At 39.6% G+C, this 25,510-nt stretch overlaps 1 protein-coding gene across 10 annotated transcripts in view; it reads right to left on the reverse strand.

The window, feature by feature from the left end:
* Positions 1-4,446: 4,446 nt before the first annotated feature.
* The window catches only part of ppp1r12a (protein phosphatase 1, regulatory subunit 12A), a 58,923-nt gene continuing 37,859 nt past the window's right edge, over positions 4,447-25,510 (reverse strand). For 5 of the 10 annotated variants that reach the window (XM_055006462.1, XM_055006461.1, XM_055006457.1 and 2 more), the window contains 12 exons: positions 23,977-24,153; positions 21,033-21,123; positions 20,486-20,665; positions 20,187-20,361; positions 18,507-18,628; positions 18,312-18,377; positions 16,189-16,205; positions 15,981-16,098; positions 15,254-15,358; positions 15,114-15,161; positions 12,452-12,502; positions 10,053-10,323 (listed from right to left, as the gene is read on the reverse strand). In XM_055006462.1, the coding sequence (XP_054862437.1) occupies positions 10,186-10,323; positions 12,452-12,502; positions 15,114-15,161; positions 15,254-15,358; positions 15,981-16,098; positions 16,189-16,205; positions 18,312-18,377; positions 18,507-18,628; positions 20,187-20,361; positions 20,486-20,665; positions 21,033-21,123; positions 23,977-24,153 (1,288 nt within the window). In that variant the 3' untranslated portion in view covers positions 10,053-10,185. Of the gene's footprint in view, positions 6,098-10,052; positions 10,324-12,451; positions 12,503-14,901; positions 14,936-15,113; positions 15,162-15,253; positions 15,359-15,980; positions 16,099-16,188; positions 16,206-18,311; positions 18,378-18,506; positions 18,629-20,186; positions 20,362-20,485; positions 20,666-21,032; positions 21,124-23,976; positions 24,154-25,510 lie in introns of those variants that run through there. The other 5 variants (XM_023270117.3, XM_055006458.1, XM_023270112.3 and 2 more) reach the window with 3 other exon arrangements.

Genomic DNA, 25,510 nt, shown 5'->3' on the forward strand with positions numbered 1-25,510 from the left:
TAAAATGGATGTGACTCATTCGTCGAAGGTTTTCACAACAGGTTTCACAAGTTATTTCACAAGAAAGAAATGGAAATGTAAGAAAATCAGGCTTTTAAAGGTAAAAATACAAGACATGGAAAACTCAGCAACGATGTGGAATATGCATTTGTTTTGAAAAGAAACAAGCAGAATTACTGTTATGCTTGTCTTGATAACAGAGGTTTTGACTGAAATATCTCAATAACGATCAGATGCTTGACTATTAACCCTTTGATGCGCAGCGTAGGTGAGGAGATACCCATTTTCCATTGGATTTGGGTCACTTTTGACCCATATTGTGCATCAAAGTGTTAAAATCAAGCATTCATGGTCCCAGATAATGAATCCTTTCCATCCTCTAGAACTCAAGCACTACCATGGTTGACATATTTTAGAAATCTCGTGAGCTCAAGGTCTTTATAGTCAAGTTACATCCCTTGGAAACTTGGTGACCCCCCTAAGAAGCAGCGGTTATGTCAGGACCAAGCTAATGTCTAAATGAATAGAAAAAGAGCCTTTATTGTAAATTCAACGGTCACAGATACATAAAAACTTCATGTATAAACCCACCAGTCAAATCTGATTTTAAAAAAGCCTAAAAGTTTGGCATCTTTGCATTAAAATTACATTGAAAAAGCATTAAAATAGTTACTCAACACTGCCAATCATGTTGGTACAACAACACAATTGGCTGGATGCTTCTTGGTTTAGCTACTACAAATCAAACAGTTGGCTAAACTGATGAATTTATGAACTCAATCACCAATTTTGAATACTTTTTCAATACAGCATGAGGTTCATTTAGCAAATTATGGTCCCATTTAGAGTGAAATAGACGATAAATGAGTGTAGTGTCCTTGAGTTCTTGGTGTGATCCACAAAATCAGTGGCTAAATTTGAAACCTGAGGCCCTACAACAGCAGTCCACAAACCTGCTGGCTACATCTGTTTTTTTTCATAAACATTCTATGCTAAAACAAAATGTCTCCCATAGAAAGTGAGATGAGTCCCTGCAGCAACATACAGTATGAGAACAAAACATGTTCTAGTGGTCCTCAAAAAATAGAATAATAAACCTGTAAATGCGCAAAATATGGGCTCTTTAAGTTCAGTTATGACTATTTCAACATGTTTTTTAAACGTATATATTTTGTGTATGGGACATTTTGAGCATATTGGCATTTTAGTGAAGGTTGTGTCCCCCCTCAGTATCTAATTAGAGCCTTCCTCCTGACTAATGTCATTCCCATTAGTCACACCTCGACATAAAAAAAGAAATCCCAGAACTTGAATGCAGGTCAAAGATCACCAAGCACACACTGATGCTGCTGTAATTACAGACGCTAAAAGCCTCACGCCGTTCCTTTAAGCCCTTTCAGCCTTTGAGGGATTCAAACGTGGTGGAAAGGCAGCGTTAATTCAAACCATTTGTTGCTATAATTACATGGGGTCACTCTTTAGGCCAAGAATCCGTCTTTTTTCTCCCAAATATCTCCTGCCAAAGTCCTCGTGGAGACATTTTGCTTGCTTGAGGAAGCGTGTCCGTGGCACAGAGATTTGTTAACCGCACGCTGAGGCAATGGAAAAACAAAAAAGCACGAAACTTTTGCGTGACTTTGCACAATTACGGCCGCTTATCCTCCAAAGCTTTATCTAAAGATTGGAGCTCTTCATCAGAGACAGTGAGATCAGGCTGCACCCAGACACAACATGCAGAAACAAGGGCTGACAGGGAAAGTAGCTCATCTATTGAACCAGTGTTCAGTGGTGGGAAGAAGCAGCAAATGCTTACTACAACTCATCATGACTGTGTGTACTGGGCTGAACTTTAAATCTACAGTGAGGCACTTGGGGGTTTGTTAATGATGTAGAACTTTAAAAGACAGACAGGATGTGAGCTTTGTGTTTCAGTTATTCAAAGTGTAGCCTTCAATACAGGCTCATCTCTGATCAGAGCTGCATCCGTGGACCAAACCTCCTCCTAACTGCAGTGAATGATGTGAGCTGCACCTGACTGACAGTCTGTAAAGCTGTGCACCATCTGCTGGTATGATGGAGAGTAGCAGCTGCAACAGCTCAGTCTGAAAGGAGTGTGAAAGACTTCAAAATACTGACTTCATATATTGACATGCACAACTGGTTATAGGCGCAATGTCAGGAGCTGATTTGTAAGTAAATACTCAATGCATAATGTGTAATAATACATTAAAACCTGATTGGACAGTATTTAAGAAGTAATATCTTTGCTGCAGCATCGTTTTGATAAGCTTCTGCAATGTCATAGCATCTATTTCTGTCCACAGTTAGATTCATTTTCTACCAAGATCTTATATTGATGATATTAGAGTCAGACAAAGTCTTCTCCAGAATGTCCCAAAGAGGTCTGGACTCTGTGGAGGACAATCCATCTCATGCTCCCTGATCCACTCATTCTCAATGTGAGCCCATGAATCCTGGTATCATCATCTTGGAACATGAAAAACTCCATTGATGGAAAGACCTGGTCATTCAGTATATTCAGGTATCAGCTGACCTCATTCTTTGGGAACATAACGTTGCTGAACCTGACCAGCCCCAGATCATAACCATAACCCCCACAGGCTGGTAGACACTAGCCATGATGAGTTCATCACTTCATCTGCTTCTCTTCTTACCCTGATGCCCCCATCACTCTGGAACAGGGTAAATCTGGACTCATCAGATCACATGACCTTCTTCCATTGCTCCAGAGTCCAATCTTTATGCTCCATAGCAAACTGAAGCCTTTTTTTTCTGATTAGCTTCACTGATCAGTGGTTTTCTGAGAGCTACAGCTGTTTAGTCCCAGTCCTTTGAGTTCCCTTCACATTGTGTGTGGAAATGTTCTTACTTTCACTATTAAACAGCTGTGAGTTCTACTGTTGATTTCCTACGATCATCTAAGAGTTATTGAATTGTATTATAATAGAAAAATTCCCTAAAATTATGAAAAAATATTTAATATCAAACCAAGAGTTGTAGTATGAGCAGTAGGAGTCAATTGGTGGCTGCAGTAAATTTGTTGAATATTTGTGTCTCTTCGCTGTTTGAGGCGGTTTTGCATTTTGCAGACGGTCCCTGTTCACTCGTCGCACAGCCAGCTGCTCATAGACACCAATGTTATTTCTGCAGCTTGAAAGACAGCTACTTTTGATTAAACTGGGCTTGTAGCACATTGTGTAGCTTACAACAATGGAAAGAGGCGTCGTTTATGTTTAGACAACTGTTAACCGTTCCTGCTCAGCTGCCCGACCGGAGTCAGAAAGCACAGGGGAGGTCAGTTCTCCTGGGCCGAAGTTACTGTCGTTCACTTCGGGGTTAACCCCCTTCACTTCACCAGCAGTTGTAGAAGGCAAAAACACGGGGGTCCGGCCTTGTTTGAGAATACTGCAGCCTTTTATTGCAGATAGACTGTGATTACACTGTTCATTTACACTAGCCCACAAGCTACACTTCTTTTCTTAACTGGCTCCCGTCTTCATTCGCTCGCGCTGCATTCAGTGTCGCTCGGACAACTCGCGCTAACTCGCGCTCGCTCGCTCCCCCCCCCCCCCCCCCCCGCGCGCGCGCGCGCGCACACACACACACACACACACGCTGCTCTCTCTCTCTCTCTCTCAGTGGAGCCACGCACTCTTATAACACAACGTATGTTTAATGAGTTATTGATGCCGGAAGTCCGAATCTGTGAATATCTTTCCGACTTTACCAAACTGTGTTTTGTTTCCTGATGTCGCCGTAATTCGCTGGCTTCATGCTGTCATTTGCGAGCATTTCACCACAAATAACATAATTCTGTCTTGTCCTTTAATAAAACCAAATTTAAGGTAACTCTCGAGGTATAGCCGGTGTTTTTTAGGTACTGATGAATCTTCACCAGTTTTACGTTTTTCAGACACCGTTTCCGTCAGTAATTTTCTAACTGCACACAAACTAATGAATCGGGATGAACCAGAAGCCAACCTGAAGGAAGCGTGGAGAGAAGTTGAAAGATCAAGGAGGTGTGGCCATCGAAGCAGCAAAGGATTTTTGAAGAAAGACCAAATAAATGTGTTTTAAAAATGTTTTATAAGTAGACTTGTGATGACACAGTGAGTCTGTTACTCTGATTTTATCCAGAATGTAAAAATCTATTTTTTATAACATCACAGCCTCAGAGCAGACAAAGCTTCGCCCCCCCCTTACTGATTTTTGGTTTTTCAAATCGACTTTCCGTGCAAAGGGAAGACCAAAACTATATAATTCACCAACCCAAAAGTACATTTATATGATGAAAACCATCATTTAACCCTTTGATGCGCAGTGTGGGTCAAGAGAAACCCATTTTCCACTGGATTTGGGTCACTTTTGACCCATGTTGTGCATCAAAGGGTCAAACAAAAAAGCTGGGAAATGAAGAGACGTGGGAACTTTACAATGTACAACTTTATTTTTAATGAACTCTTCAGTGGTTGGTAGTCACAGCACAGCTTGCATGTATTAAGCCACACACCTATTTTACAAGATGACGGGAAAAAAAAAATAAAGAAAAAAACACAAAAAACCAGAGTAGATGGTCATCAGTCCATCTGCAGTGACTTTTCTTCTTTACTAAAATATCCTTAAAAGGCCACTGAAATGCATAAAATGGTGGTTTTCCGATGAATGGAATATTTGACGGTGGCGATTTTGCTTTAACCTGACATCAAGACTCCTCACATGGCGTTGACAGTGCATGTAGACATTTGTAGAAAGGACTGGGTTAGCAATACCTAAGATATTCTTTTTTTCTTCTTCTTTTTTAGTGACAACACCTCGGCTATAATACTACAGCTTTAAAAAAAAAAAAATGGAAACAAAATTAACAGCACTCTTCCAAGATACTGAATACAATGAAAGTGAAATGTAGTGAAGCGATTATTCTTTTTTTTTTTTTTAAATCTCACAATTATGTGGAAAAAAAGCACTGAACACTGTCAGCCGTCCCGTGCACGAGAGAGGCTCTACTGTACTGTATCCAATGTCTATGAAGAGAAAAAAATAATTAAAACACACCTTTTTGTCCTCTGGAATTTAATAGTAACAGACAGGAACCATAAACGCATGCCATGTGCTGGTCTCAAACAAATACATACAGGTATATACAGCATCACTCAGTACCTGCTAAAACAAAGTGAGAAATACAGAGTATAAACTGACTACACTACAAACTTAAAAAAAAATAGGAGAAGGGGTGAGCGATTGAAGCAGTGGAAGAGTGAAAAATCCTACTTGTGATGGACTCGTCATTAAAGCATTAAAAAAAAGAAAAAAGAAATGCATATTGCACATACAGTGAAAGCTTAAATTCCACCAGGTCCGCGAGAATTTTTCCACACAGAGGTACAAAAAAAAGTTCTTAAAAAATTCGTTAGAGGATGGGTGAGTGTGCGCGCGCGTCGGTGATTTGCGTCGGAGTGGCGTTTAAAGGTTTTAAAGGGTCGAAACTGGGAAAGGAGTGGAGGAGGAAATCGCACGGCACACGACGAGAAGAGGAAACAAAAAAAAGAAAAAAATTACATCAACTAAGAGAAGATTGTGGCACAAATAAAATCAGGTGTTGGATAATATCTGTTCTCCAGTGATAGCCGAGAGAAGAGAAGAGATCGAGTGTTTTTTTTCCTTTTTTCTCTTTATGTACAACTAAGGCTTATTGGTTAAATAGTATTTCAGGCTTCCCCGCCCACTTTTACATGCTCATCACGCAACCCTTTGTTTTCCTTTTTTTTTAACTCTGTAAACTCGGTGGTTTCTATCGGGAGGATGCGTAGATGGGGGGGTGCTGCAGTTGTGGAGGAGCAAAAAAAAAAAGGGAGATTAAGAGTTGAGGAAGGAAAAAAAGAAAGGAGTCTCGTCTCTGATGTCTGTTGCAATTAATATCTAAATGTGCAATTCCATTAGTCACTGCTAGGGGGTGCAGGAGACGGGGAGGGGTTGGGGGGGGGCGTCTGGTCTACTTGGAAAGCTTGCTAATGACTCGAATGAGCGCTCCATTCTCGTCCTTTAGTCTCTGGTTGTCTGCTTTCAAGTCTGGGAGCATCTGGAAGGAGAGAAAAAAAAGGAAACAGGGAAAGGGAGAGAGAAGAGAGGAAAGGTTTAGACAAGTCTCGACATGTCGTTCAACCAGTCAAGCCTGTTTTTTTTTTTTTAATGCAAACTGTTAATTGCAGCCTGTGTAAGATCTCGGGAGTCACACGGCATCTCATGTTTAACGGTCTCTCTCGCTTTTTTTTTTTTTTGGAGGAATTAAATCACATCTTTGCTCCGAATTTGAGAGGAAGCGGGCACACAACAGGCCAAAGATCCTGAGAAAAGCCATGCAGAATCTGATCAACTGCTTCACCAGCAGCCGGGAAAATGAAAAATACACACAGCAGAGGTTAAAAAAAAAAAAAAAAAAAAAAAAACCACTTTCGCTTCATTTCGATGGCGTTTTTAAAATAATGGATGCCAAAGTTAAAATGTTGGCAAATTTGAGGGTTTGAGGTTTATTTTCTTCATGACATCTGCTGGATTACAGAAATAAATATCTTCATATTTGGGTCAATATATAAATGCGGGACTTTTTGTATCATAGTTGACATTTTTGCTGTTTTCAGGCCTAAAATCAACATGGCCGCCTATAACCAAACACCACATGGCATTTTTAAAGAAAGATTCTTCTAAATATTATATATACAACTGAGTAAAATTGAAATTGAAAGTTATTTCTAAAGATATTGTAGTAAACCTGTTGACATGCCATAAATCCACACTTGACTCACACACTACTTTATATTAAATAAGTCAGAAAGCCTTGGAGTCTGGCCAGTCTTTTCTTCAGGAGGAAATGACATCATCATGTGGAGCAGGTCATGTGATCTGGAATTAACACACTTCCTTGAGAGGTGTTTTTGTAATGAGTAACTTAGCTGAAAGTGATACAATTTGTTATTTTCCATATAAAATTTGATATATTGCCAAAAAAGAAATATCTGTCATCATTTAGCTAATTAGAAGGTAGTTGTTATTAAATTTGGATGGTTATTTAGTTGACATTTTAGTGATATCCAGTCATTTTTTAAATTAAGTGATTGTTTCCTTAATAAATAATTCTGGAATTTGTAAAGACACGATTATAATGAACATAAAGAACAACATTTATTTTTTCATAAAAATGTATGCAAGATATATCTCATGGACTTCAAAAGTCCCTCAATTATATATTGACCCATCAGATCAGGGGTGTCAAACATGCGGCCCACCGGCCAAAACCGGGCCTCCAGAGGGTCCAGTCCGGCCCTCAAAGTGTAAAAATTACAGAGAAGACATTAACTGCAGATTGTAAATTTGTAAAACTATAAATTTAAAATAACTCCTAGACCATGACAAGTTGTTTTGATCATAAAGTAAAATACTAGATTGTTAATTTAGTTTTGTTTTTGTTGTTTTTTGTCATTTTTTCTGTTATTTGTCGTTTTGTGTTTCCTTTATGTCTCGCTTGTGTCTTGTCTTATTTTTGTCATTTTGTGTTTAGCTTTATTTGTCGTTTGTGTGGTTTGTCTACCTTTTTGTCATTTTTGTTTCTTATTTCTGTCATTTTTTGTCTCTTTTTTTCGCTTCTCCATTTTTGTCGCTTTGTTTTGCCTTGTTTTTGTTGGGTTTTTTTTTGGCTTTTTTTGTCTGACTTTTCACATATTGATCACAAAGTAAAATACTACATTATTCCGTTTCAGATGACTAAATGTTGTGTTCCTTTGTAGACACTGATCTGTAAGTTGCAATGTGTAAATGATAAACTGAGGCGTAATGTTGCTGAAATTGCATTTATTTTTAAGAAATTTCAGGTTGTTCATGATGTTTTGTAAAAAAGAGAATTCTTTAAATGTGAACATATTCAGAATTTACTTTTTTGCACTAAAACAAACATTTAGTTGTGGTTATTTCTAGGTTATTATGCTGTGATTTTACTGGTCACTTGAGATCAAATTGGGCTGAATGTGGAACCTGAACTAAAATGAGTTTGACACCCCTGCATCAGATGACTACAGATATTATTGTGTACTCTGTTGTCATGGCGACTTTCAGAGGAAAACAGTTTCTCTCAATAACACACATCACTGAGAACCTCCAAGAGATTTCAGTCCACTTCAACACAAACTTTCTTCCATTGATCACAGATGACAATCAACTGCTGCTACACTTGAGAACAGGGTTAAATATGTTCTTTATACTGATCAGGCAACAGAGCAAACCCAAGATCCAAATGAACCCGTCCGTGCATGCAGTCGTCTTATGTATCTGTTGATGTCATCTGTTTAAATCAAAATCTGGGAAGTACAGAGGGAGGGGCGGGAGGGTTCAGACTCAGAAGATTTGGGCCAAAAAAGGTTGATGCCACAGGGAAGCCACTTCATGCAAAGATGCCAGAACAAGCCAAACGGAACAACTGAACTCTCCCTCTGATGGAAGCATCACAACTAGAAGTTACAAAGAGGACACTTTCCTTTACAGTACTATTTTCTTAATACAGGGGGTCCTTGCTTTACGATGTTTCGCCGTTACGTGGAATTCGTCGGCAAGCGGAGCGGATGAATATATCGTTACGACTTTGTTTACATTTGCCAGTTGTACGCCACCTTGGATTGTGCTACATCTGCTAACTTTTTGCCCTTCTAATGAAGGGCAAAAAGTTAGTTAGCCATAATTGTCTCCTAAGCGCAAGTCAGACTTTTCTGATGGCGGTGCTTCCAAGAAAAGGAAGTGAAACTAGACATGAAAAAAAAACGCTCAGAACAAGGCAAAACACCGACGAACATGGGTCAAGTTATAAAAACAGGTCAACATATTGTAGCGACCCTCTGTGATGAATGAGTGAGACTTTATCTGGTTCTCTGCTGGTTTATTGAACCTTCACTCAGGCTACTGTGGGCCGTAGCCAACGCCAGAATAACTAGAAAAACCCCATAACTTAGCTCCAGAATTAGCCACCGTTCCCAGCTCGCTCTACTGCTGACTCTCAGCCAATCAGAGGTGAGCTAACTAAACATGGCACGTTCACTGACATTAGGTAAATCTGGAACTGAACAGTAAACATTGAAACCTCAACATCAGCAACAATATCAGTCCGTTGCAATATTCTGTTATCGTCTTGTAAAATCACTCATACATGCATGAAAGGGTTAGGACCTCTGACGTAAATCGAGGACTCCCTGTAATTCACGTTCTGAATAAAGGTAGAAATCTGTCACCCTTAAACACTTACCTGACTCATTCACCTTAGTTTCTTAACCCTCCTGTCGTCCTGCAGCTCAAAATTGACCCGTTTTAACGTTTGAAAATGTGGGAAAATAAATGTTTTCACAGTGAAACTTCTGATGTCCACATTTTCAACATTTTTGGGAAATCTTTGAACATTTTTTGGTGGAAACAAATGTTAAAAATGTTTCTTAAGAACATTCACATAAAAATCAATCAAAATCCAGCTGGATTTTGGTTGATTTTGTTGTGAATGTTCTTAAAGAAAATATTAGAAGTTTTGCTGCTATATATGTAATGACTTTAGATATTTTTAGGCTTTTTTGGAAGACTTTTACTCATTTTTTGAAAATATTTACAAAAATTTTCTTGCCAAATTTGGAGGGTTTTTTTAAAATAAAACTTTTAAGGGAAACTTTTAAGGAATTATTGGAATTTTCTTTCTGAAGGTTTTGCAAATTTTCATAAATTTGGGGAATTTTATTGCTGAATTTTTGGATTTCTTTCAGACAAGGAGAGAATATTTTGTGGTGCCCGTAATTGAGGACAACAGGAGGGTTAAACCATATTTACGATTGAGTTTGTATTCGTTGAAAGGTGTGGGAAGGACCTGAGAGTTGTGTACTGTAAAAGGAGTGTCCAGTTGTAAGGAAAATAAAAATAAAAGACACCCTCCCCAATCTGAAAACCAAAAGCTCTGGGGAGGCAGAGAGGGGAGTTAACAAAACCAAGTGATGTCTGGGCGGCTGGACACCTGCCTGTCTATGGGTGCGGGGCAGAGCGCGAATGGAGCATGAGAAGAATGGGGTTGGGAAGGAGTGGGGGGGCACAGTGAGGAGGAAGAAGAGGAGGAGGAAGAGGAGGAGATGGTGGTGGACAGACGGACGTGGCTTAGAGGTCGACGCTTGGCAGCTGGCTGCAGGCCGACTGCGAGAGCTTTGCCACCACTCGGGCCAGGGCCCGGTTCTCAGCCTGCAGCCGCTCCTTGACCTGCCGCAGGGCCTGAACCTGCTTTACCTGGGGGAGGTTCTGCAGGGAGGGGTGGGGGAGGGAGGGGAGACAACAACCACAACAGAGGAAGAACAAAGAGAAACAAAGAGAGGATGGAGGAGAGAGTGGCAGGAGAGGAAATAACAGAAAACGTGTGTTCGAAGAGACAAATCAAGGGAGAGAAAAGGATTAATGAAAGACAGGACGATAGAAATTAATCAGAAAGGAAAGGGGGAGGCCGAGAGAAGGAGAGAGGGAAAACAGAAAAGGAAGATTGTTAGAAAATGGGGACAGACTTTGGAAACCGAAGGCATGATTACGAGCTTTCTGGTTCAGCATGATGCTTGTAGACAGAATGGAAAAGTGATAAGATCAGCCTAAAAATAAACACACTTTGTTATCACAGTGAAGGAAGAATATGTGCTGACTAGAGTTTAATGGATTTTTGGTGCTCTCTCTTCTCCCCAAATCAATTTTCCAGAATAATGAACACGTAATTGTCCATCTCAAAACCAAAACTGAAACGTTAACGGTCAACTTAGACTAAAACAGCTGACCTGAACAGCAGAAGCAACACAGAAGTGGACGTTAGTAAAATACTGGCAGAAATACAGAAAAATAGCCCTTCTGGAAACTAAAATAATATTATTATCATCATTTATACATTCACAACATCACACAGTACTGTCAAACATATTGATAAATCAGCTGATATTCTTTATATACATATTTTTATATACTATGAAGACACCGCTTGACTCCGCACCGCTGTGATACTTACTCTGCTACATGTGCTGCAGACAGACCTGAGGGTTTTGTAAAGAATGGAGTTGAGTCGCTCTGTTGGACAAACTGTGTGTAATCTTTAAATTTCCCTAAGCGTTTTTTTCTGGCTGATATTAGCCAACCCATACAATGCCGTTCAAAAGTTTGGTGTCACGTACAAATGTCCTTATTTTTGAAACAAAAGCACTTTCTTTCAATGAAGATAATATTAAATGAATCAGAAATACAATCTAGACATTGTTAATGTGGTAAATGATTATTCTACCTGGAATTTTTTAATGGAATATCTCCATAGGGGTACAGAGGAACATTTCCAGCAACCATCACTCCTGTGTTCTAATGCTACATTGTGTTAGCTAATGCTGTTGAAAGGCTCATTGATGATTAGAAAACCCTAATTATGTTAGCACATGAATAAAAGTGTGAGTCTTCATGGAAAACATGAAATTATCTGGGTGACCCCAAACTTTTGAACGGTAGTGTAAGTCAACCTTAACTAATTTAGAGCAACTTTAACTCATGTACACTACTGCTAAAAAGTTTGGGGCCACTTAGAAATGCCCTTATTTTTGGAAAGAAAACATTTTTTCAATGAAGATAATGCTAAATAAATAAGAAATACAGTTTCCTAAAGAGATCTTGCCTCTGGATTTGGCAAAAAATGCATCTGAGATGAATTTGAAACAGAGATGGTGAGATAAAATGCGCAAGATAATTTATGTAGAGAGAACAAATAGGAATCTATTTTCTTAAAATCTCCAATAGTGATAGTAGGACTGATAACATCAGAGCTTATTGATCCTCTGGTCTTCAATCATTTTGCTCCATAGCCTGCTGATATACCAGGTTCTGGTACCTTTACCTACTGTAAAGAAGGTCTGAAACTGATGACATTTAAGTCTGTTTTGCTTTAATGCAAGTATATAATGTTTTGCTCTTACTAAAGAAAATTGTTTTTTTTTTTTGTCCTTTGTTAGTGGCTGCTTAGAAACATGCGGTATTTCAAGGCAAATTTTTGTGGCTGTAGCTCATCACTCCTTGCAGAGATCTGAGACGGCAGCTAAAAGACAGAGGAGGCCTTCAGTTCAGCTGCTGAGAACAAGCTGTTGACTTGTTTACGACCTCTCTGCTTGTCTCACTGCTCCTGTCATGTCACCATGTTCTTAGACCTTAGAAATTAACTGAGTACAAAGGAAAAACTACAAGCTTAAAACCCAAGTTGTTCCAAACTCATAACATAAATTAAGCATCATGGTATTTAAGCCGACTCCTATTAAAACAACAAAAAAGTGACATTTATGTAGAAACTGACACCTACAGCCTGAGTTTAAATATCTCACATGCAATAATGCGCTATGTGTGTGACCGTGTGTGACGTTACCTTAAGTTCCTCCTCCATCTCAGAAATCTTCCTTTCTAGAGCTCTTCTTTCCTGTCGGGTGAAGAAAGCAGGTTAACTCTGAACTCACACACGTCGCAGATACAAGCAGGAGGAAACACGCTTCAGTGCAGGCTCTACACACGGCAATAAACGGGAGGTGTGAAGGATGGTGAGGGTGTAGCGACAGCACACAACTCAACACACGCATGTTTTGTGAGGCGTCTGTAAGCAGCAGCCAGATCAGACCTACATATTCAGTGAGCTATATGTAATTTACATCCAAAAAGGCAGGAATGAGTCAAGAAATGGGGGATGTAGATGTTTAGAAGTTGTGCTGGATGGCAAGTTAATGAAATGACTCATGGACAGGGAGGTCAGAATGTCTTTTTGAAACGAAAAAGGACATTCTTCTATTATAAATCAGTCCCTCCAGGAATTTGCGATGTTACAACCGCACAAATTCACCCAAATTCAACCAATCTCCGTGAATTTTGTCCAATCACCGCAACTTTTCTGCAATTTTGTCCAGCCTCCCACGAGTTCCACCAATCATAGCAGTCCCCAGCGCAAACGTGATGCACGTACGTCACCGAATTCACTTCCTTGTTTATGGTTTGAAGATGCAGACATATCCGATTCTAACGTCTCTCATTTACCAGCAAAAATTACTGCTAAAGACCATGCAAAACAGTTTCCTGATGTTCTTCACCAAAGCGGAGGTAAACTGTTTGTGGTGGAATACAAACGAAAATCATCGATTGACAAACACTTTTCTACCATGAAAAATATTAGGAGAACGGCTGAAACGAGGGGACCACAGACCAGACAAATCACCGTGACAGAAGCTGTTGCATCCAGATCTGTTGGAGCTCTGAAAGAATGAAGGTAAGTTAGATTAACTACTCTGTCAAGGATCACGGTGGAGTTATGTGATGATCAGCATATGTAAATCATTCCTCTGTTAGCAACATGACTTAAAAACAGACTCAGCCAGAAATCAGCCAGAAATTGTAAAAACAGAAAGAATATTAGGATTTTAATCTTTCCTGTGGTCCTTTAACTACTTATTACTCCGTCAAGGAGGCAAAGCCTTGACGGAGTTTTGTGACAATCGGCGTACGCTTGTCTGTCTGTTCGCAAAATTATTCAAAAATGGACTAACAGATTTGGATGAAATTTTCAGGGAAGGTCAGAAATGACACAAGGACCAAGTGATTAGATTTTGGCAGTGATGCAGCTTATAGTCTGGATCCAAGGATTTGTTAAAGATTTCCCCTTGAGATAGCGGCACGGCATCACTGTAACTATGACAAGTGAACACTACCTCAGCTGCCTGCTGACGATCACATGATTGTGATCCTACTACAAATCCACCGCTGAGGACTTACTGGAAATGATACAAGGAACAATTGATTAAATTGTGGGGGTGTTTCCGAGTCCCATCAATTCCTGTCGCCCGCTACATATTTAGATCACGTGATTCTGTATCCGTACATAAAGTACACATGTATAACACATGCCTGTGCTCAGCACAAGGTCAGGGAACAAACAGTCTTGACCGAGTACTGCACTCTCTGAGTGCGTTTCTTGTTAACTGACATGATAAGCTGTGGGCATGTCATGTCAGGATGTGAAATTAACTTTATAAGCCACTGACAGATATGTCCAAATATGATTCACTCACTAGCAAATTATCATTTAGTGCCTTAAATCTACCAAATACTTCTTGTTAAACCAGCATTTGGCTGCTGCTAATTTCCCACCATGGTGTGCCAGCTTCAGTGTAAATGGGTTGGAGCATGTTAAAGAATTAGTTTAGGAATAAATATTGTCAATTAAAATGTTGAAACATGTTCTAAAAGCTGAAAAATTTAACTCTTAGGCAATTGTCACTGTTCCCTGCAATTTCATCACAACAAATACACTTAAAACGCTGAAATTTTTTAGAAAAGCTGCCACGAATTCAGGCATTTTGGGCTGCGACAATCTCGAAAAATGCCCGCAAAATCCTGGAGGGACTGTATAAAAGGCTGAAAGGACAAATGACAAATGAATGGTGATCTCATGTGTTGCTTGAAAGTAGTGGATGAAGTTCACAAATCCTCAGGTTATGATATCATGTCATGGCTACACAGCTGCAGCTGAAGACGCCAGCGTTGTTACTAAATGCAGCATGAAAACACACATGCACAGTTTCTTAAAAACAGCAGTTCAACAACCTACGATCTCCCTGAACTAATGGAGATAAGACACACTTTCACACACTCGAAAATAAGAAATGAAGCAGTCTGGAGAAAGTGGTGACCACACGCTGCCTCTGAGGTTCAAAAACAAGTGAAAGAGAGGGTGGCAGTGGAGGGAGGGCGTCCCTTTAATCCCAGCTACATGTGTGACACGACAGCCAGCAGCAGAGAGGAGACTGATAACAGAAACTTAGGGGAAGATCATACCACCACCCAGATGATATTGGGGCCTGCTTGTTACCTTCAGACATAAACCCATTGGCAGTGTTACTGTGACGTTTATATAATCAAAAAATAACTGACAAATACTTCTCATTCCATATTTATCCTGACAGTTGAGAGAAGACAGATATATTTTCAGTAAAGTTCATGGTGTTAATGAACAAAACGGTGTGCTAAAAAACTAATTCGGTCATTACCCTTTTCTCCATCTCAAGCTGTGATCGGTCAGCATAGCGTTCCTGCCTCTGGAATGAAAAAACAGAGAGCAGTGGAACAATTCAGAAAACTCTGATTGGGATTTTTACTGATCATCTGAAGTGGTTAGAGCTCAGCGTACCTGTGTGGCCTTCTCTAGTTGTAGCTTCAAGTCTGCCAGCTCCAGGTCCGTGTCACGTAACTGGGCCTTCAACTTCTCATTCTCAGCTAAGATCTGCTCGTAGAGCTGGAGGGAGAAGCAGGCAGATCATAATGAGGTCCAGTTTAAACCCTCTTGTGTTCTGTATATAGGACTCAATCATCAAAAGAAAGGCTATGATTTGTTATTTAGGTCCATGTGTATTACCAAATTCCCTGTATAACATTTGCTTTAAAACAAGACCTATAATTATGTATTTTAAACAGATCATTCTAAATGACATGATGGGATTTCTCTTCAAGTGAGCAGAGGCCTGAATATGGATTTATTATAAATGAATCATATTATTGTGACATTTTATACATTCATGCATCAGCAGCAACACTTAAGGCCTCAGTTTATCTGCATTAAGATTTATGATTGGCGATAATTACAACAGTCATTACAGTGAGCTGTATAATAAGGTTGGGTGACTCTGACTCTCCGTAAAGTGTGATACCGACACTGTTTTTTTATTTATTTATTTATTTATTTAAAAGGCTCTTTCAATGCAGGGTTTCAACGTACTCCAAGTCTGCAAGTTGAAGGTCCATGGTGAATCTGCAATTGTGGACTGTAAGTGGGTTAATATATAATTGCGGGACTTTTTGTATCATAGTTGACGTTTTTGCTGTTTTGAGCCTAGAGAACTATAAAAAACACTAAATACCTTCTTATAGTCAGTGGTGTCGTCTCTATCCAGTCGGCTTGAATATGGCCTTCGACTCTCACCATAGCTACGGCTATAAAGAGCGTCATTGCGATCTAAGGATGAAGTGCTCTCATTCCTGCAACAGCAATGACAGACACTTGTTTAGAACCAAACGTTTTAGTCACAGAGACACAACATGTGAATGACAACGAGGAACACAACATACCTGGACAATCTGTCACTCTGTAAGGAAACAAAAAACAAGGCTAATGTTAATGTCTGGAGATCGAAAAGTACTTTATGACTTCTAATATGTTCACAGAATCAATAGGAGAAGTTATATACACAGAAACCAAACTGAAGAGCAGGATGAAATCTATTATTCACTTGAGACGACAGCCTCCTCAGTATGTCTCAGCACTTGAACTTCACTCCCATGCAGTCAGCCTCCTACAAACTGCTCTTCATGCAAATACATACACAGTAATCCCTAAACAGCTGATAGCTAGTGCTTTGGAAGGCCCGCTGCCTCTCCGGGCCGGCAGCAGCAGCCCTCAGAACGGAGCCACACATCCGATAGCGGGGTCAGGTTGGAGGGGTTGGGTCTTCCAGCTATTTTAAAATGGCCGGCGAGCTCCTTCCTGAGGCGGTGACACAACAATGCTACAGCTTGAGAGGAGAAGTCCTGACAGTGCTTCCAGGGAAAAACATGATTAGATATACAGCTTGGCACTACTCGATGCACGACTGGAGAGAAGATGGAAGAAATTTAGATATAGTCTGTGAATAACAAAGCAATAACCTTTTGATCTTTTAAGATTTATGTATTTAACCCTCGTGTTTTCCTGTTTTAAAGTTTTAAAATGTGGAAAAATATATAAATTTTCACAGTGAAACTTCTGATGTCCACATTTTCAACATTTTTGGGAAATCTTTGAACATTTTTTGGTGTAAAAAAAGACATGTTAGAAATGTTTCTTAAGAACATTCATAAAAGAATCGGCCAAAATCCAGCGAATTTCACAGGATTTTGGTTGATTTTTTTGTGAATGTTCTAAAAGAAAATATTAGAAGTTTTACTGATATATATGGAATCACTTTAGATATTTTTAGGATTTTTTTGGAAGATTTTTACTCATTTTTTGAAAATATTTACAAAAATTTTCTTGCCAAAACTGAAGAATTTTTTAAAATAAAATTTTTAAGGGAAACTTTTAAGGAATTATTGGAATTTTCTTTCTGAAGGTTTTGCAAATTTTCAGAAATTTGGGGAATTTTGTTGCTGAATTTTTGGATTTCTTTCAGACAAGGAGAGAATATTTTTGGTGCCCGTAAATGAGGACAACAGGAGGGTTAATGTCTCATGCACAAATCAAGGAACAATCTCAACTTTTCAAGACTCTGTTCGACAGAGTATTCCATTTAATAATTTGACATTTCTGATGGAAATAGCTGAGCTGGAAAGGAGCTGACTCCAGAAGTTTTTCTGTGTGCTTCTGTATCTCCATGCAGAGATAATATCTTGTTTCCTCTTCAGTGCTCTGCTGCAGCTCCACCCTTTTGACTGTCCTAATGTAAGCGATGGCTAACAGCGATTTCATCACATCCTCGTCTCCCTCGATGACTGTACACAAACAACAACCGTCTGCTCTCTGCTATGCTGCAAACGACACTCCCCTCCAAACGAGAATTTCACCGAGCCGGCAATATTTTCACAATGCTGCCCTCTCTGCCCTTTGCTTGAAAGGATGAATGCACTTAATTAGATTCCAAAGCTTATTTATGGCTTGATTATTTATCCCTTGCATGTCATTTCTAGCATACCGAGCACAGAATGCAAACACTGAAGGTTCAAAAGTGCTTTCATTCCTCTTCAAATCTCATATCCAAATTTCAAATAGGAAAAAACTCGCTGCTATCTCATTCGTGTGTGTGTGCGCTTTGACCGCAAAGACCCGGACTTCCTTTCCTTTGTGGACATGCGTGTTTTGAAAACCTACTGATCTATGGCGGAGAAGGCCGGACAATAACCGGAAGATGGAAACGAGGGAGCAGCAAAAAATTCAAAGGCGGCAGACAGTGAGAAGAAAAGTTCAGTGGGAGGGGAGGAAATCATAGCTGTACAGGACACAGTGGGAATATCAAAGACTAGCGGACCTCTTTGGCCTCGACTAAATGAGAAGAGACACGAGGAAGGACCAAAATAGAGAATAAATGCAGAAGGGCAAAAATCAAACGGAAGTACAAGAAAAGCAACGGGACCGGTTTGATTTGGTTCACGGGGCCAGAGAGCTCTCACTGAAGTCAGTTTTATCTACTTTCTGGGTGTGTCGGTTGGAGATAAGTTACCTGTGGCTCTCCCTTGGTGCTGCCCTCCTCTGAGTCTGACTGCTGATCGGGGTCGTTTTCATCACCCTGGAATTAGAGGGGAAAAAAAGACAGGAGGGTCCAAAGGATCAAAGAGGAGCACTTGGGGTCGTTGTGTTCTGAACTGCTGCAGCTCACAAAGACTGCAATGAATATTTAAGTTCAAACATCTCTTACGTCTTGAGTCCAGAAGGAAACCCCAGTGGAGCGTCTCTTCTCGCGGGGCCGCCTGCGATCCCGGATGGAGCGAGGCTGAGACTTGTCCTCTCCCTCCTTCTCCTCCTCCTTTTTGTCCGCTTCTGTCCATCGAGAAGAATATCAAATGAAGAAAACAGTGAGTGGATTACACCTGGAGCGGATGATTTTCAGGCAGCACAATACATCGTTTCAGCATTGAACTCAAACCCAACACGCTACAACATTTTTGCTGCTTGATATAAAAAGGAAACTTCTCATTTCCTATGACTAATCTACAAGACAAATCTGTCAAAAAGAACACAGTTTACTCTGATTTTAGCCTTATTAAATATGCTACTTGATTTTTCCCTTTAACTTTATTGACAAGACACAAAGTTTGTTGATAGGAAAATGGCAAAAAAGAAATGCAACATCAGTTATATAAAAAAAATTCAGTGTTCACGATAGAATTGCTGCAGAACTGTCATTAAAATTAGCACAACAAGGTTCTGTATAACAAGTGCGAAGCCAAATCTGAAAGCCATCCAAAGCACAGAACAATTTTGAATGCTTCTGTCATTGCTCCACCATAAAGTTCAGGTTGAAATGGCTTTTTTCAGCTTTCTAAGAAAAAGAACTATTCCCTCCCCTATAAATCCATACAAATGATTATTTTTCCAAATACTCTTATTCAGGTTGTGTGACGGAAACTCCTGCATTTTTTCCACACTGTTATATATATAAAATGCAGGAAAAAACATGACAATGTCTGTCTTTTCAGATATCAAGCTGACTTAGTTAACAGTAAGTATAACATAACTTGAATTTCCCTCAGGATTAATAAAGTATCTATCTATGTAAATATAAACATAGTGCACAGTAAATATGGTGCACAGTATAGTATAGTACAGTATAATATATGTCTTGACAGTTGTAGCTAGTCTCCCATCTTGTGAAATGTTTGTCAAAGTCACAGTCAGTGTGTGGAAAGTACAGAAATTACATGATAATGAAAGGGAAAACATAGCATCTGCTTTTCTATATCGTCTTTTTATGTTTACATCAACAGTGTGCAAATACCCGACTAATCCTATAAAGAATACAGTTTCAGGTCAACCAAGAACGGTTCGACTGCACAAGGCACACTCATGACAAGCTGACTTGGCTCCTGTTCAGAGAGGAAAAAAGAAAGCTTTGGTCACAGAACAATGTGGTCACTGTTTCCTTCAGTTGAACAGACTAAAGCTGCTTTCTTCTTTTCCCAGGGATGCTTCATGGATTTATTTGTTAATAGAAGAGGCACTTTATTTAAAAGGAAACCCAATCCCTTTCTGTCTCAATGCTCCTAATCAGCATGTGGCAGTTTGCCCGTGTGAATGCAGACCTGTGCAGAGAGAAACAGTATCAGGTGGAATCCAACAGTCTGCATGTTCTGCCTGTACGGCTTTGTATCGGAATTATTTCACTCCCAGCGTAATGACGGTTAAGACGGCCAAAGATGGCTTGTTAGCGGCGTTAGCACAGGATGACGGGCAGCAACATTAAGAAATAGAATTTTGACAAACTGTCCCACATCAAGGCACCTTTTATCAACAGTAAAGAGCTTAGGTTGGATAAGTACATTTGACACGAAAATTAAAGCACTTCTCTTTGCGTTTTTAATATTAAGCGCCCACTGACCTTTTTCTGTATCTCTGGAGGAACGGCTATAGGAGGAGGTGATTCCCGTCAGACTGTTAGGCCTGTTGAGGGAGCTGGAACTGGAGGACAATGTGGTGCTGGAGTAGGAGGGGGTAGAGGCTGTGGTAAGTGTGGATATGGCGGAGGTGGAGGAGGAAGATGAAGGCCGATAACGCTGGAAGGGAGAGAGGAGGCAAGACAGGTAAGAGGGACGGCATAGTCAAACATTCAAGGTGCAGATTACTGTGAGGTTCCAATGGCCTGTACTCAGGAAAGTAAATACAAAAAGGAGAATGTACCTCTTCGAAGCTGCGGTACTTCGATCGGTAGTCATCTTCCTTCGTCTCCACCTCCTTCTTCTCCTCTTGTTTCTCCTTGTCCTGCTTCTCTTTCTCCTCTTTCTCCTCCTCTCGGGTCTTTGGGGGACGACTCCTGCCGATTGTTTTCTCAGCCTCTTGCAGGTCGGTCAGAGTCACACCCTGGAACAGGAGGGGAAATTTCTCTCACAATTATCTCGAAGATAATTACAATTGTATTATTATTAGTTGCTCAAGATGTGCGGGAGCATTTGTGGTCTGTGATGGTTGATTTCTGGTATCATACAGTCTGAAAACCAGTGGTACGGTACAGGTAGATCGTATTAGACAAAGCTTGAAGTCTGTCAGCTTGTAAAATGATCAGTTTTTTGTTCATAAATGCAAAGAAGCCAAGTCTGGAGCAATATGCTAACAACTTTCACTTTAACACGCTATGGCAATTAAAGTACAATGCAAAGCTGGGACAGTTACAGACCACCATTTGTTAGTTATTAGTTAGACATGGAAGGTAATCTGAGTTCTAGCTAACCTGAGTGGACCTCCTCGACTGTCGAGCCTGTCTGGAGCGAGCTTTCCTCTGAGACTCCGACTCCTCGTCTCGCACTGGCGTCAGGTATGACCTGAAAACACACAGAGGTTAACAAACACTTAACATCAACTGTAAAAACACTCATGCATTATGAGTCGCTGAACCGTCAAGATATAGCTTCCTCTTTTCAGAATGCACGGTAGAAACTTAAAGGTTACGCAAAGGGGAAATGGCCTCTATAATTTACAGATTAGCTGGAAAAATAAACAAAGGACACATTCGCTCACACAACACAGGCAGTCTGAAGTGTTGCAGGTTCTTTCTTTGACTTTGGGTGTGTTCAGTGTCAAGCATGTAACTGACGTAATCCACTCTGGACATTTGTTTTCTCTAATTGCTGCCGTACCAGTGAACAATGAGGCAGGTAATTTCCCAAGTGGTGTGTTTCCACGCGTCACTCTTCTTTCCCGAGTAGCTCATTAAATTTGAATAATATTAATAGAGGAACCCCTCGACCACTAATTTTCCTCCATTTTGTTCTGAGTGCATCACATAGAGTTGGAGTAGAAAAAAAATTGTGCTTCAGTTTCACAAGAGGTTCAAAAACAGCCATTTGTAATTCAATACTGTGTGACAGAAACGTACATCTGTTAGAGTGACAAGAAGATAATTTTTAATGAGTAGGAGAGGCAACTGATATCACTAAAATGTCAACTAAATAACCGTCCGAATTTAAGAACAACCACCTTCTGATTGGCTAAACAATAATAAAAGCTTATTCCAAAATTGTTTTTTATTAAATTAAGATAATCATGACAGATATTTCTTCATGCAATATATCAAATTTTCCATGGAAAATAACAAACTGTATCACTTTCAACTAAGTTCCCATTACAAAAACAAGGAAGCGTGTTAATTCCAGATCACATGACCTGCTCCACATGATGTCATTTCCTCCTGAAGAAAAGACTGGCCAGACTCCAAGGCTTTCTGAGGTATTTAATATAAAGTAGTGTGTGAGTCAAGTGTGGATTTATGGCATGTCAACAGGTTTACTACAATATCTTTATAAATAACTTTCAATTTCAATTTTACTCAATTGTATATATAATATTTAGAAGAATCTTTCTGTAAAAATGCCATGTGGTGTTTGGTTATAGGCAGCCATGTTGACTTTAGGCCTGAAAACAACAAAAATGTCAACTATGATACAAAAAGTCTTGCAACTATATATTGACCCTGTTAATGACTTCCAGTCAGTGCACATATGGAGAACACAAACCCCAATTTACCAGGACAGCATTCCTATAATCAAGTGGCTAATGACAACGAGCAGATGTTGCTACAGCACAAAAGCAGTAACAATTAGTTGAATATTTATTGATAAAGTGGGCCGAAGTGGGCCAAAATTTGCATCCCTACTAGTGGCATTCATGACTACAGGTTAATTGATTGCCGTTGTTGATTTAACTAATCTAAAACATATCAACTGATGAGAAGATGAAGGACACACATGTCAGGAAATGTATTGTACATCAGCTGTAGGTCCTGGTTGCACCGCTAGCTGGAGCCTCTTACTTCTTCGTTACTTTTTGATACTGAAACAACGTAACGAGGTGGTGACTCGGACAACAGGCAGTGTCACATTGGTGGGCGTAACATTGTGGGGTTTAGTTAACAACAGGCCACCATAGCAGAGATTTGTATTGTGATCAATGGATTGCGGCCAGCGCTCACATTTCCAAGACAACCCTTGCTTTATTAGGACAACGTTCCGAGTGTCGGGTGGCTGGTGTAACCAATCTAATGGGAAAATCATGTGTCCATAGTTGAAAAATACTGACAGTACCAAGAAGAGACTGCTGTAGTTCATTCATGTTAATGATTAATCAGTTATTGACTGATAATGCTGCTTTCATTTTCCTGAAATGAACACCTCAGAGGCAAAATATTCCTGGAAAACAAAAACATAAAGTCTGTTTTGCCTCCAAGACAAAGCTTTCAAACGGATTCACATCTCTGTTTTAGGCTCAACAAGCAGCACATTGTGAGAAATGAAAAAGTAAGCTGTTCTGTCAGCCTGGAGCACACCTCTGTTGGCCACACAGGGGTATGAACTCATTCAGTGGAGAATGGAGCCTTGGCCTTTGAGGAAAATGTGCTGCTTCTGCCCACCTTCCTTATAAGGAGAAGTCGCTGGAGCAGTCTGGGCTCTTAAACAGCACTTCCCCACTCCCACTGTGACAGGTGGCTTATTTCAGCACCGCCACAGGAAGACATGCACTCGACCCCACTCAAACACACACGTGCAAACACATAGTTTCTGCAAAAAAACTCTCACATGCTTCCTCTGTCACAGGCAGACAAACAGAGACAAACTCTCACTCTCTTCCCACAGCGTCTGTGCAGGACGAAGATCACTAACTAGGAAGGAAATGCATCCGGATTATTGTTTAACTGAAGGAGGCTTTTCAGGTTAAAGGTAATATTTCTCAAAATTGCTTACAGTAAATATTCTGAAGCAATTTTAAACCTATTTCAGCTAAGAAATGAATAAGAAATGTGTAGTAAATATATACAGTTAGTAAAACAAATGTGTCAAGATAAAAACACAGCTTGGGAAAGGCTCACCTAAATCCAAAACAGCAAGAAACAAAACAACAAACTGTATGTAGTCACACTAAAATATCATATTGTTTAAATCATATCTAAGACAGTAATAATAACCTGACAATTTTCCATTCGTTAAGAGGCCAGCATCAGCAAACAAAAAGACAGTTTTAAAGTTTTAGAGACCTAACAATTCATGTTTCAGCACTATGCGTGTTTGCAAATGTTTAAGAGCAAAACTAACAAGAGAAATTTGTAACAAATTTACATTATTAGTCATGAAAGGACATTCATTTCTATGTTGTGTGGGTAAAGGGGTGTGTGTTTGTGTTACCTGCGTCTTTCGGAGCCAGTAACAGTGCCAGTGGTAGTGGTGGTAGTGGTGGATATGGCGCTGGTCGTAGTGGTAGATGTCGTGGTCGTGGTAGAGCCAGTGTTTATAGTGGGGATGACCGCAGCAGACTCCTTCTCCTTCTCCTTTTCCCTCTCTGCACTTTCCTCTGACCAGTACCTGTTTATACACCAACGTTTTATAGAGAAATTTAGCTGGACAGATTCCATTTCAACTGCTTCTGAAACGCTGGACTTTGTGGTTGTAGACATATCAGATGTCAAATACGGAATTACTCCTACATCCACACATACAGTGATGCACTTCAAGGGCAAATTCCTGTACATTTTATTTCCTGCAAGATGATCACATTTTGATTTTGTTACAGAATTAATGAACAGTTAGCTAAACAGAATAGAACAGAACAGAATCATTTTACACAGATTACACACTACTAGTACTTCATGATGGGTTGCATGATATCATTTTTCACTTTAAAACTTTTCTTAAGAGAATAAAATTTTAAAAAATAATTAGGCTCTTTTCCATTAACTGTTTTGGAGTAAATAAACTAGACTGTGTAGTGTTGTCAGAGAGTGACATTATAGGCTACATTACACATTGCTGTATTAAACAGAGTAGAAAAAATCTCCAAGAATCCTTCAAGAATTGTTCCAGGTCAGACAAGTTGCTATTAGTAGGGATGTCCGATAACATCGGCCTACCAATATTATCAGCCCGATATTGGCATAAAAATGTAATATCAGTCAATATAGTTATTGTTTTTTTCCTATCATGAAAACCAATAAAATAATGTCTGGATTTTGCTGACAGTTTTCAAAATTGTACAGTATAGTTGTCACATTGTAATAGACTCATAGAGGGAGGGAGGGAGAGTGTGACCTGTTGTTTGAGACAAAAAAAGAAAAAAAAGGCATTTTTTCCACAACTTAAGTTGACGTAGTTTTCTTATTTTGCATGGACAATGTTTACAATGGAAAGCCTTCTTGCATTTGAGAAGCATCCAATGGGGCATCACAATAAAATTAGGCATGATGTGTTAATTCCACGACAGCAGATAAGTGACGTTACCTAAAATTAGCCAAATACCCCACATATATCGGTTGATATCGGAATCAGAAATTGAGAGTTGGACAATATCGGCATATCGGTTATCGGCAAAAAAGCCAATAATGGACATCCCTTGCCATCAGGTATTATTTCATGTCAGCTCGTATTAGACAGCTATAAGGTTATCCAGAGATGAAAACGAATAAAGGAGAACAGCTCATCCATGACGTGAATATTTTCTGCATCAGAACATTTTTTTTGAAGTCCCATCACCTATGAAATGCTCTTTAACTCTTTTCATAAAAGCCTAACACCCCCTCAGGCGAGCATAAAAACATTTTGGGGAATGGTTTGTAAATTTCATTCCACAGTTTGCGTTAACTTTTTTCTATCCAATGTGATACTTAAAAAAAAAATTAAAAACATGTTATGCAGATACAGCTATTGACCTGTTGGCATGCATCAC

The sequence above is a fragment of the Amphiprion ocellaris genome, chromosome 21 (assembly GCF_022539595.1).
Source record: "Amphiprion ocellaris isolate individual 3 ecotype Okinawa chromosome 21, ASM2253959v1, whole genome shotgun sequence".
Lineage (NCBI taxonomy): Eukaryota > Metazoa > Chordata > Actinopteri > Pomacentridae > Amphiprion > Amphiprion ocellaris.